Raw genomic sequence first — 13,692 nt, 5'->3', positions numbered from 1 at the left:
CAGCTGTGTTTGAGCTCCAGTGGAGTGACACAAAAAAGAAATTGGGCTTATAGTAGCTTTGGCATTTGTACTTCATAGTATTTACAGATTGTATCTCTTGTGTGGAGTTCCATAATTACTATCCATGACAATACAACTGAATTATTCCAGCTAAATTAAGGATCATTTTGGTGTACCGTGCATAGTAAAACAAGACCTGGAGCCCCCTTTAAAAGGGCTGTGATTGACGTATGTGACCTTAATTAATCTCTACTCTGCAGCCAGCCTGCCTGCTGGCTCACCTGTTTTGAAAACTCCACACGTAACCCTGACATATTGAACTGCATCTACTTTATGTATTGCCTTTGCACAGTTGGACCTCTTCCTGAGCACTGCTCTGACTGAGGTCCTCTTTGTAGCTGTCTAGTAGCCCCTGCGCTCTGAATTCTGGATGTATGCTCAAAGGAAGAGAGCTGTTTATGGACTTTATCATCTGTGCTCAAAGTCAACAACCAAAATTAGATATAATAAACATTTTACCTTACCTTCCAGTTAAGCACAGAAGCTTTTTCATTGCATCACGCTTTGTATTTACTGTTTAAAATAGTAAGGTTGGATATTTTCTGCAGTGAGGTAGCAGCATCCCCCTGTAATCTGTTTAGTAACAGCAGTCGAATAAATAATATGAGTTGAAAAATAAGAGGCTGTTCCAACACTGATAGCTAGAGGAATAATGATGCTATTAACAATGAGAAATAAATGACAGGATAAACTGCTTCAAGATATTTATACGGTACCTTAAACACTTATATGCTGTATATCTACTCAAATTCACTATGAATCTTACAAAACATTCAAGAATACAGATTATTTGCAATATATAGTAGAGTAGTTTGACATAACAGTGGGATAAATACTTAATTCTACAAGAAAAATACATACACAATCATATTTTAAAGATATTGGAATACTCCCCATTTTAGGAGGCACAGGCACAAATCCACAGGAAGTACTGAGGTGAGAGCACTCCCCAATTATCAGTGGTAACAAAACATGAAACAGTGGCGTTAAGAGAGTAAACCAAACATATACAGATGGATGAAACGTAATGCACACGCTGTATATTCAATTAAAGTATAGGAATGTACTGTGTTTGTCACTGTGTTGACGTAGGCACTGAGAAGTTCTTGACAATAAATACCTACATATTATCGTTTATATAATCACTGTATTTCTCATAAAATTCAGAGAGAGTATTCTCTTACTGTTTTCAACAAATATACTGTAGATTATCATGTAAACCACCCGTCTTTAACAACCTCCTTTCAGTGCAGCTGATGACAGCTAAACCTTTTGATAGTCTCCGTATAAGTGTAAGAGGAAATGTATGGCACGACATAATAGGAGAATGGAAATGTTATATATGAGCAGCATTAAATGTGAAAACACCACTGGTCCCTAATGTGGTGCTCTGCCTTCAGTACAGACAGGTCTTCTTCATGATGCGCAGGAACTCCTGCTGGTTCACTTCTCCATCTCCATCTCTGTCTGCTTCCTCTATCATTTCCTTCAGACACACAACATAAGAGAAGAATGATTAAAAGGAGACTAGAGGAATTTAAAACAAGCTATTTTGGTAGCATTCGAAGCAAATGTTGTGTTTACATATTGCCAAACTGCAGTCATGACCTTTGAGAGTGGAGTTGAGGGCTAATATGAATGTAATTTAGTTTTTTTCTACATGATGGTCTTTACCTGCAGCTCTTCATCTGTGAGGTTCTCTCCCAGCTCTTTGGCTACTCTCTTCAGATTCTTGAACGAGATCCTGCCCGTCTCGTCATCATCAAACAGACGGAAGGCTTTCAGGATCTCCTCTTTGGAGTCCTTCTCAGCCTTAAATCAGAGAAGAAGGAGAGCAAGTTTAGTTCAAACTGCATTTCTGCAAGGGTGTGTACTGTAGTGGTCGGAGAACAGACAAAAATAAATACAATACAAGTATAGTCAAAAAGTGGCTGATAGGGGTGGAATAAAGACTGGGGCTCTACTGACTAACAGGTTAAGCATCTACAATTACAAACTACAAACCAGTAACTCAATTTCAAACAAGAGAAAACAAAGTGAGTGCATATATGGTATATTTCATGATATAGATAAGTACCATTTTCTGTGTCATGACAAAGAGGAAGTCAGCGAAGGAGATTTTCCCTGTGCTGTCCTTATCCACGTCGCCAATCATCTTCTTGATCTCCTCTTTCTTTGGTTCAAACCCCAGAGCTCTCATTGCAACCTGTCACATTGAGAGAGGTGTGAGAGTGAAGCCCATAGAAAACGGTCTTCTTCCACCTGTTGTGTGACTGCTATCAGCGTTAGGGCTCTTTTACCTTGAGCTCCTTGACATCAATGTATCCACATCCATCGGTGTCGAACAGCTCAAAGGCCTCTCTGATCTCCTGCTTCTGCTCCTCTGTCAGCTCTGGTTTGGGGGTGGTCTTCTTGCGAGGAGGGGGCACGGGACCCTGCAGGGATGGTCTCTTGGCAATGGTCGCCTGATGGGGACATAGGAGGGGAGAAAGAAGCAGAATAATTGTAATAATTGCAGACACAAGAGCCTATGATAACAATAGAATCAGAGAGGCTCCTGGATGAAAATGGGCATTTCCACATACACACAAATAAATCATATATCCATCACTGAGTCAAATGCAACACAATAGCAACGATTGTGGTTATAATGAGGATGTTTTACTCACCATCAGCTGCAATGTATTTGTTTGTCAAAAAGGAAAATGCAGATCTTAGTCGATCTATGTTTTTATCTTGGCTATGAAGCCTCCCTATCATTTAGGAAGGAGGTGATGATAAAAACAGGTTAGCAGTACTTGACATCAGTTGCTCGCATTAAACGTTAAATCCCTCCGAATGACAAGGTAGTGTCTTGTTCTTAAAAATGTTCTATTTATTTCACAGGAACGGCTGTTAAAATGTGCAGAAAATACCATGGATGTATAATAAGAACAACACGCACAGGTTCCGCTGTTCAGGAGCTGTAGTCATGGAGCCAATGCGTTTAATTTGTGCACCCTTTATGCCAGCAAAGAGGAGATTACCTTCATGGCCAATGGGAAACTGATGCAGGATACCGAAAAGGCACGAATGGGAGTGAAAATCAAACGCATCAGTCGGGCGAAAATATGATTGGCTTCTGAAGATCACGGGGTGCAAAACACGATCAGAACATTCAGAGCTGTTGACTTCCTGGGGTTTCCATAGAAACATAAACGATGAAACTGCATGACATTTGGAAAATATCTGTTTTATATTAACATGCAAACAAAACACATTACATTTTGTATTATAGCCTATAAATTCACCCTCTGTGTCAATAGACCCCATGTCAGAGCTACCCATACAAAGAAAATGTTAGATATAAAGAGACAAATTACATTATAGGGTAGACTATTAATAACAAAATAAATGATATATTTCTATATTTAATAATGTATACCTACTACCTCAATAACTATGTGCTCACTAGTTTTATATCAAAGTTGTTTCCTTTTTATATCTGCTTATTTTAGCATACTTTTTAAATTATCATTTGCTCAGTCAGTTTAGTGTATTTTCCTCATATTACATGTTTTTCGAAGCTGTATATGTTTCATTTGGACTATTGTTAGTAAAGGATACATCTGACAACAAATTATATTCTGCAAAGTATATGGACACTACTAGTTAAATCTGTATCTATGGGTTTTCCTTTATGCTTGTATTTTATTATTAATGTACATAGAAAAACAGACAAAACGAAACTATTAACCAGTAGTAGAAAAAAACGTAATCAATGATTTTTATTATTATTGAACGTTTTTGAAGGATAATTTTGAACACTCCCTCACTTGGTGGTCACAAGGGGGGCGGGGTCTTTGAGCCAGAAGGCGGATATAGAACGAGTCTGTGGTCAATGGTTGGTTTAAATTGTGGCGTTCTTTGACGTATGTTGTAGACCATTGGTTATAATCAAACGTCACCTTCCTGCCGAGCTTTGGCTCGACCAATCACAGAGCACTTATCACTCAGCTCATTCAGATGGTTGGTCCGCGAGTTGAGTTGCAAGAAACTGCAGCAAAACAGTACCTTTGCATGCTTCAATGTTAAAAGTGTCCCATTTATGCGCTGTGTGTTATAATATTAGGAGCACCGTTTCGTTACCTAGTATTCCACCTGTAGGACAACGTTATACTTTCGCTCACCAATTGGTCACTTTTCACTCAGTATGACAACTCGTGTTCGACCGGTGAGTTCAAATGTTTTTCTTTTCACGGTGCACATTTGATTAAACTTTTTATGGTGATAGTGCTTTTTGTTGGCCTGACATGTCTCATTTATCGCTACCTGTGTGTCATGCAGAGTACCAAGCGGTGTGCAGTCATCGGGGGCTCGGGTTTCCTGGGCAGACACCTGGTAGAGAAGCTGTTGGATCGAGGCTACTCTGTTTCTGTGTTTGATATCCGTCAGAGCTACGAGCTGCCTGGGGTCGCCTTCCACCTGGGAGACCTGTGCGACAAGCAGGTGAGACCCAATACCCTCCTAGAGTCGGACTTAAATTACAACAATTTACACGAGCCATGCATGTATAAAGATAATTTCATGTGGATCTGATCTGACTAAACACAAAACCAAAAACCATGCTTGCAGGAATAGGTCTTAGCTTTGTTAAAATACACAAAATCCACTTTTTCATGTCTTTTATACATACATATGTGTCACTTCTGTGTAAAGAGATTCTGAAAGTTTCAGGAAAAAATACCCCCTCCCTTTTTGTCCTGATCCATATAAAAACCTGTCGGAAAATGAGCTGATCAGATTTTGGCCACTTTATGATGTCATAACGTTTTTTTGGCTTGTGTAACCATTAGCCAATAACCAACCAAGGTAACACCTGCCCACCTTATCACCTGAATCTCCTCCCAGAGCACCGTCAGTTTTAACCATGGTTTTAACCAAATATCTCTCAGATGCCCCTTAGGAACCGTTTTTTCTTTTCTGCTCCCGTTTTGTTCACACCTCCCAGAGCCCGACTGGTGCTGCCGCGGCTGCGTCATGACGTTACCGTTTACGTCGCTGATTTTCTCCCCAACGCTCACAACAACAACAATGGGGGACTGCGTCGGGTCGATGATCGTGTTGCTTTTAATCATACAAAGCCAGATTAAATTAAATAACTACTTCTCAACCCTTATACTTTTCTCCAGAGTGCCGTGGTTCATTGTATATTAATGTGTTTCAGCGGCATTTACCGACCGCTGCAGTGCTGCCCGCTGTCTGGCATCACAACCCCGTTATGAAAGTTTCTTTGGTATAAAATGGGTGATGTTAGCATAGCAACAGAAGCTAAACTGACTATATTGACAACTTGTTGCTATTCTATTGTGGCATAAGCCATTTTCTACAGGCACATTTTACCGGCTTATTTTTCATTATGATTCGACTTTTGATAGTCGGACATGACAACCTGTGCAGCCCATGTATTGATTCCATCTGATAGCTGCAATAATACAAAACAAAACGTCTGCCTGCTCTCCACAATGATCAATGACAGCGAACGGATGGTCAAAGTAAGGTACAAATAAACAGAATCACACTAAGCCTGGTTAGTCTTGCCTGACTTTATAAAGTGTGTGGTTGCGTTCTAGTCACTTTGCTCAGCGCTACTGCTTGTTACAACTTTTATTTGCGGTACTCGCCATAAACTGTTGCTTAGGTTGATCCCGCCCCTGCCCCCGCCTCCCACGTAAGCGTGACATATGCGGTTCTTGCTTCTAGAACGACAATCTTTTGGAGCTTGGTAAGAACCGGTTTTCGGGGAAAAGAGCCGGCTCCGCTGCGGTGTGAAAAGAAAAAAACTGTGCTTATCAGGCTCTAGCTCTGAACCGGCCCTGGAACCGCGTTGGTGTAAAGCAGGGGTGGGGAACCTCCGGCCTCCGGGCCGTATACGGCCCGCAAGACCATTTGGTCCGGCCCTCGGGGTAATTTATAAACACACGCAAAAAAGAAAAAAATTCAAGAAATCTAGACCGCAAAATAATTAAACAAGCTTGTTTTTCCTGGCCAAGGTCAGGGTCCTTGAACACAACACGAGCCTAACGTGTCATCACGTGGTATATGTCTCGTCTGACAAGAGTAGTTCTAACGGAGAGCACCAGAACGCGGCTCCGGGCCGGGACTTCACAAATTGCAATACCCATAAGGAGCTGTACACATGCAGCAGTTTTTGCGTGGCTGTGTCTTTAGTTGAAAGCCCAGTGGCGATCTGTTCATCTGTCATACTGATCATACGGTCAATAACTTTGTTGTTATTAGCATCTGGTTAGCTAGCTATGCTAACGAATATAAGAAGCTTTTTCTCCAACCAGTGAGGTAAAGGCACATCTTTATATGATCATTATAGTTATAGAAAAATAAGAGAATAAAGTAAACAGTTATACAATACTAATATGACAGTAAAAAAAAGTTGTTATTAATAAACAAGAATACAGTTTAAAAGGGAATTGATTTGTAAAATATCCATAAAGAAAAAAAATCTGCTTACAGTTCTGTTTCATATGGGTGTTGAGAGATGTATCCATAGATCTCTTCATGTTGCTCTCAAAGTGCACCAGATTGATGCTTTTAACTTCAACATTTAAAAAAAATCTTCATGGTGGTGCATGCCCCCAAGCCCCCCTAGATGAGGTTAGATCCGCCCCCCCACCCCACTTAAATCATGTCCACATGGATATGAAACTAAATACATTTGCACACATCTTGTGTCCATATCTTTCTGTTTTGGTGGTCATGCCACGGTGTATGAATGCGCGGGTCATGGTCAAATATCTGGATTAAGAGGTTGCTTTTTCTTTGCACAGCATGAAAGAAACGCGAAATGAATGGGCTGTGATTTGAGTTTTTTAAGCAGACGTTTAGTTCAATAATTTGTACGGCCCTCGAAGGATGTTGTAAAAATTGAAATGGCCCTTGAGAGGAAAAAGGTTCCCTACCCCTGGTGTAAAGTAACAGATCAGCGCACTTTTGAAACAGGGCTGAAACAGAGGGCTTTATCAGAAGCTACAATGCATGATCTGTTTGGTATTTGGAGCCAAACACTTCAGAGACATGTTTTTTTATATAACTGAGAACTATAATATATTGATGAAAAACAGTATAATAGGGGACCTTTTAAGTCTTTGAACATTTTTCTTCAAGATTTTAGAGACCTGTATTTTCAGCTGACCTGCAGTTTCCCAATGAACACTTGACACTTGTCCACTGCCTGAAAAGACTTAAAACAAATCTCTGACCTGAACCATTTGTCAGAAGCTATGAAATGTCCCTTTCTGCTCCAGGCTCTGCTGCCAGCTATGAAGGATGTGTCCCTGGTCTTCCACTGCGCCTCCCCAGCTCCTGCCAGTGATGACCGCGGGCTATTTGAGAGGGTCAACATTCAGGGCACACGCATCGTCATCCAGGCCTGCATCGAGGCCGGAGTACAGGTGAGGCAAAGGTGGAGGCAGCCAGGGGAGAAAAGGCTGGGCTTTTATCTTTTTTCATGCCTACGATGAATTTTTCCAAGAATGTAAGATGCCATTGAAGTCGTTTTTGTATTTTCAGAAACTGGTCCTGACGAGCAGTGCTAGTGTGGTGTTTGAAGGGACAGATATTAAGAATGGGAGAGAGGATCTGCCATACGCCAAGAAGCCCATCGACTATTACACAGAGACCAAGATTCAGCAGGAAAAGGTAGGAGAGTGTGTATTTTCACTGTGTGTGCTGTGTGCTCTGCATGTGTGACCATTAAAGAGGGTTTCATCCTTTCTATTCTATTTGGTGATGTTGTCTCAATACACACACCTCTATACACTTTAATTGTATTACCATCATACCACAACTGAATATCATCTTCAGCATTAGTAGGTCCATTTCTTCAGGAATTCCTCCTGGACGTTATCTGATCCATGCCCTTGACAATCCCTCACACTAATATGAGCTGCAACAATTAGCCAATAAAATATAATTACCAAATATTTTTGATTCATCGTGTTTCAAGTGAAAAATGCAGAAAGTAATGTTTTCAACCTCTCAATGTGTAGATTTCCTGCATTTCCATGATTTATGTCATATAAAACTGTATAATTTTAGATTTGAAAGTTACAAAGTAAAATATGACCTTGGACTTTGAAAAAACGGAGATAGACTTCTGTCCATTAAATCGATAACAAAAATAATATTGTTGAATATTTTCTACTTTCATGGTGTTTTAGCTTGTCCTTGAGGCTTGTGACAAAGAGAAAGGTCTCCTCACAGTTGCTATCCGGCCTCATGGCATCTTTGGCCCTCGGGACCCTCAGCTGGTTCCTATCCTCGTGGACGCAGCTCGCAGGGGCAAGATGAAGTTCATCATTGGGTAAGTTGTAGTGGTTCAATTATTGCTATCAATCCAACTAATTGAATCTACTAATAGAAAGGAAATAAAAGGCTCTTATTTCATAACTTATTACTGCAAGTAGTTATAAAAGAAAAATGTCCCTCTTAAGATTCATGTGTCAATAGTGCATTTCATAAATAAAAATGGTAGATAGACATTTCTCTCCAAAACCTGAACTCAAATTTAGGGTTTCAATTTCGCTTCCTCCATATAAGTGTCAAAAATAAACTTACAATACTGACATGAAGTGTAGATAACTACTAATGCGTCAACCACCCGAAGACATAACTAGTACAACAAGCACGTGTTTCCCAAGGCTGTGGCTAGTTCTGCAAACATTTTGGTGATACACCTGTTCAATCATCATGTTCTCACAAAAATAGGATTCTGAAAATATATTTTCTCTTATATATACTTTTACATCAACTCTGTAGCGGTTCGAATAAAGTTGCTGAAGTGCCAGTCAGGTCAGGCCTCCCAATTGTTATAGTTATGGTTGAGTCAAACCCAACAAAGGGTACATGTTACCGACGGGGAAACATACAGCACATACCCCTCTTAACCACTTCAATATTTCTGTATTTTTAACCTAGTAAATTAATACCTTTGAACAAAAAACACTTGACACATCACTTTAAATGCAGACAAAATAATCCCTATGAAATGTGAAATTAGTGTTATGAAAGTGGCTCAGACGCTTAGACCGCAGTACCCGTGTGCTGAATGATTAAATGTTTGAACTCCTACATTATTATTTTTTACCATTATTGCTAATTATACTTCTGTATTCATTTTCCTTCTTTGTTTATGCAGGGATGGGACCAATCTGGTGGATTTCACCTTTGTGGAAAACGTAGTTCATGGCCACATTCTGGCTGCTGAGCGCCTGAGGCCGGACTCTCCTATATGTGGAAAAGTGAGTGAGAATAGAATCCAACACAGAGCCAATTTAATTTAATCTACTAGAGATATTATGTCAGTAGTCCCACAACTCCCTTTTCAGGATAAAAATGTGTATATGCTTTTTATTTTTCATTTATTCTACTATTTCAACAATTTAGACAGTTTATACATCTAAATAAAAAAATTAGTAGAAGCGGGAGGGCAGAAAGCATAGCTTCCTGTTGCAGGATAAAGTAAATAAAAGACAATTCCGTAATTAAATACTCACACCGATAAACAAAATTCTATATATACACATATACATACATACTTCCTCAAACTCAACAGCAATAAAACTGAACTCCTCCTCATCGGCTCCAAATCCACCCTCAGCAAAACCCCCACCTGACACTCACCATCGTTGGCACCCCTGTTTCCCCCTCCACCCAGGCACGCAACCTTGGCGTGATATTCGACCCCACCCTCTCCCTCGAACCCCACATCCGCCAAGTTGTAAAAACCTCATTTTTCCACCTCCTCAATATCGCCAAACTCCGTCCCTCTCTCACCCGCCCCGCAGCTGAGCGACTCATTCACGCCTTCATCTCCTCCCGCCTTGACTATTGCAACTCACTCCTCTTCGGCATCAGCACAACATCCCTCAACAGACTCCAGCGTGTCCAGAACGCAGCCGCCAGACTCCTCACCCACACCAAATCATGGCATCACATCACCCCGGTCCTCAAAGAACTCCACTGGCTTCCCGTCTCACACCGCATTCACTACAAACTCCTGGTCCTCACCTATAAAGCCCTCCACCATCTGGCCCCCCCCTACCTCACTGACCTCCTCATCCTCTACCGACCAGCCCAGTCCCTCAGATCCACCTCAGCCGGTTTGCTCTCAATCCCCAAGGCCAAACTCCGGAGCTTCGGGGACAGAGCCTTCTCTGTGGCAGCCCCGAAGCTCTGGAACTCCCTCCCCCAAGACCTTCGGAGTCTGATTCCCTAACCCTGTTCCAGTCCCGTCTCAAAACCCACCTCTTCAACTCTGCTTATCCTTAAACCCGCCCCTCCCCCCTCTGAACCAACATCCTCCTGACAGCTTTTCTGTTTTTGTTTTGTTTTTGTTTTTGTTTGTGTTTTTGTTCTTGTTTTGTTTGTCGACCTGACTCATAATGTAAAGCGTCTTTGGGTCTAGAAAAGCGCTATATAAATCCCATTTATTATTATTATTATTATTATACACATACACGCCTTTCCAGGGTGAACATAACATATGCATTATACATATTATACATATACATTACAACAAGTAAAACAAATGTACTAAGATAATTATGATAACAGTCATTATAATTGTTATAGTATTTATAATTATTATTATTATCATTCTTGTTATTATCATTATCCTATCGTCATATCAACTTTTTCTAAAGTCACAATGACCAGATAAACATAAAAAAAAATACTGAAACTGAATGTCAAGCTAAAAACATCTTGTATCCCCTGCTTCCCTTTCAGCCATACCACATCACCAATGACGAGCCCGTTAAATTCTGGGACTTCATGTCTGATGTGTTGGTGGGTTTGGGGTACGCTGCCCCCCGCTACCACCTCCCCTACGCTCTAGTGTACGGCCTGGCCCTGCTCCTCTGGCTGCTGGCTCTCATCCTGCGCCCTCTGGTCTCCTTTAAACCCACCTTCACCCCCATGAGAGTGGCTCTGGCTGGAACCCACCACTACTACAACTGTGAGCGCGCCAAGCAGGACCTGGGCTACAAACCGGTGGTCAGTCTGAAGGACGGGATAGCCCGCACCGTGCAGAGCTACCCTCACCTCAGACAGGGGGCTTGATGGAAGAATGAAGACTGTTGAGACATGTAAGGCTGTACAGTTACACTCGCTGACAACACAGTGATCACGTAACCCTGACTGGACAATTTAGAATAAGAGAAGAAACCTCGCTATGTGTGCCTTTAGGAAATCTATGTACTTTTCACCAGCAGATGGTAGCAAACAGTTCTATGTTTGGTCAACACACTGCAGTCTAGCAATGTTTGTAAGCACTGAGTAAACAGTAAAACCCGTGTATATGACAACATCAATCTACTGATCTTTCACTGTGAAGACATTACCATTCATATTTTGGCATAAGCATTGCGATTATCGATGTTAATGTTATGTGAAGACATTTTTATGCCAGAAATGTAACAATAATATAATAAAATAATAATAATAATGCAAGTAAACCCTTTCAAGAGGAATTCACTTTCAAATCTTAATAATTGTCCGACATTGGAATTGGACCGTGAAGAAAATGCACTAAAATATCCAATGTAAATAAAATAATCAGGCTTCTAAAAAATTACACGCAATATATTGCCATTCTGGGTTTCTCAAAAGTAAGGATGTGTGGAAACAAAAGGTGCAACATAACATATTTGTGAGTAACAACAACGTCAACCCTCTCTCGGTTCTTAAACCCAAGATATTCTCACACCTGAGCTGCAGATGATAAATCTAAAATGTTAAATGATCAGGGGCAAAATATACTCATCTTGAAAGTTTCAACGTCAAAGCACTTAAGATATTCATTGCTATCAGGATGTTAAGAGCATTCCATGGAATATAACAAAGTGTATCTCGAGCCGGTTTCTCAAACTCACCTACCCCACCTTTAATGTCAAATGTCTTGAGCCGTTAAAAAATGGTTCTCCTGATACTACTTGTCTGAAAATAATTGACAGCCTCCATTTCCCCTTTTTTAATTAGCAGCATGCAGAGATGCTTTACAGTAACAAGCCTGTAGCTTGTAGCAACACGTTAACCCTCTCTTGTTTCTACAAAGAAACACCAAATGCACAATGCCACATGCTTCAAAGAAGAATGGAGGCTGTATTACATAGCTTCATATTACTAACCACAGTTTAGAGCAGAGGTTCCCAAATTGTTTTTTCTCCTAAAATCCTTGACCTGTTCGTCATTCTATAAGTACCCCCTCACATCTGTTATGATTCGCCTAAATGTTTTCTTATGTTAAACCCTCTGTAATCAGACTAAACCCAACTGCTCCTTAGATAAAAATCCTTTTTACAACTCATCCTTAATAGAAATGCAATTCAAACTTGACATTTACACTTATGTCAGTGAAAAAAAGACTCACTTCTAGCAGTTTCAACATCTGTTGTTAAGACTAGAGCTTTTAATGACACACTTGAGCTTGCTTGTCTTTCATAAGCTTTGATAGTTCTGGGGGCAGGACACCAGACTTATGGAAATAGATTTTAAAATAAATTGCAATCCCTAATCTTTCTACATACCACCTGAGTCCCCGTATAGAGTTTATAAGTCTAAAACAATAAATACCCATATGCACATTTAAAGAGTTATTGGTGGCGGCAATTGTTTCTCCTTCCCATACTGGCTCGGTAAAGATTTTTTCCTAATGTTATCCCGAAACCATTCATGGGGGATAGTTCAAAATGCATTTGAAAGTGCTGACATAGAAAAAATTAAATAAATCAATTGGTATCTTAAATTGGTAACTAAATGTGTGCAATATTCTATCTTTGTGTAGCTGGGTGTCAATCATAGCTTAGCATGGTAACACTGCCCTGAAACACTGACACTTTGGAAGTGGAAATAAAAACATCATGCTGCTGAGGTCTCATACTGGCTGAACTTAAGTCTTTTTACACAGAACAAACACTCTCTTACTCTGGAATTGCATTAGAAATGGATCTCTTCATGGATATTATGGACTGGAGGAATGAGCAATAACTGTTATGTATTGGAATAATAGTTGGTATCCACATACTTTTGACCATACTCGCTATTTCCATATATAACACTGTACCATTTCTTTAACAATGTATCATCTGTGCTATTAGACACTGTAAATCATCAGGATGGCATGTGTTTCTTCGAGTTACGGGGATTCATAAAATACTATTCAACAACTGTCATTGAATACAATAATGGGTTAGGCAATGAAAATGCATTGTAAGCTAGTTTCAATTCTCCCATTTCCATACTACATCTGTCATTCTGTCATGTTAATGAGAGCAGTCTGTCATGTTAATGAGAGCAAAAGCATTTCTGTCATTCTGTGCCTTGGTGTGGTTTCAGAAAGGTTAGGGTTTAAGTTGAGATACTTTGCATTCTTCTTTCATTCTGAGCCAGCAGCACCTTAATGATTCACTGCTGCAGTCAGCGTCACCGGGCAAGGCCGTCTGACTGGTTTCTCGTTCAGTGGAGAGGGATCCAGTTAGATAATAGAATGAAGCGTTTACACTCGGCAGTGTGCTCAGCAGAGTGAAACTTCGCCTCTCAGACTTGCTAATTTCCTCCTCCTCCCGTTCTCTGATA

The 13,692-nt window shown here is 40.4% G+C and overlaps 2 protein-coding genes across 2 annotated transcripts; one reads left to right on the top strand and one right to left on the bottom strand.

Moving 5' to 3' along the window:
* Nucleotides 1-749: 749 nt before the first annotated feature.
* On the bottom strand, nt 750-3,070 carry cetn2 (centrin, EF-hand protein, 2). Its single transcript, XM_079672959.1, has 5 exons — nt 2,730-3,070; nt 2,361-2,525; nt 2,138-2,266; nt 1,735-1,872; nt 750-1,546 (listed from the first exon to the last, which is right to left on the bottom strand). The coding sequence occupies exons 1-5, from the start codon at nt 2,730-2,732 to the stop codon at nt 1,457-1,459; spliced, it is 525 nt and encodes a 174-aa protein (XP_079529085.1). The 5' UTR covers nt 2,733-3,070; the 3' UTR covers nt 750-1,456.
* A 948-nt stretch (nt 3,071-4,018) lies between these two features.
* Nucleotides 4,019-13,283, top strand: nsdhl (NAD(P) dependent 3-beta-hydroxysteroid dehydrogenase NSDHL). The gene is made up of 7 exons (XM_079671083.1): nt 4,019-4,273; nt 4,387-4,548; nt 7,362-7,508; nt 7,627-7,755; nt 8,277-8,419; nt 9,254-9,356; nt 10,846-13,283. Exons 1-7 carry the CDS (start codon nt 4,253-4,255, stop codon nt 11,176-11,178), a joined length of 1,038 nt encoding a protein of 345 aa, XP_079527209.1. The 5' UTR covers nt 4,019-4,252; the 3' UTR covers nt 11,179-13,283.
* The last annotated feature ends 409 nt before the right edge of the window (nt 13,284-13,692 follow it).

Source organism: Notothenia rossii (assembly GCF_949606895.1).
Source record: "Notothenia rossii genome assembly, chromosome: 3".
Taxonomy (NCBI): Eukaryota; Metazoa; Chordata; class Actinopteri; order Perciformes; family Nototheniidae; genus Notothenia; species Notothenia rossii.
This window is presented reverse-complemented; position numbering and strand designations above follow the sequence as displayed.

Excerpts from the sequence above, each read along its gene's own strand:
- cetn2 (XM_079672959.1), bottom strand. Across the intron at positions 1,873-2,137 it reads TTGTCATGACACAGAAAATG|GCTGAGAAGGACTCCAAAGA; the intron begins GTACTTATCTAT and ends CTCTGATTTAAG. Across the intron at positions 1,547-1,734 it reads TCACAGATGAAGAGCTGCAG|GAAATGATAGAGGAAGCAGA; the intron begins GTAAAGACCATC and ends GTGTGTCTGAAG.
- nsdhl (XM_079671083.1), top strand. The coding sequence starts at position 4,253 with ATGACAACTCGTGTTCGACCG. Across the intron at positions 4,274-4,386 it reads TGACAACTCGTGTTCGACCG|AGTACCAAGCGGTGTGCAGT; the intron begins GTGAGTTCAAAT and ends TGTGTCATGCAG. Across the intron at positions 7,756-8,276 it reads CCAAGATTCAGCAGGAAAAG|CTTGTCCTTGAGGCTTGTGA; the intron begins GTAGGAGAGTGT and ends ATGGTGTTTTAG.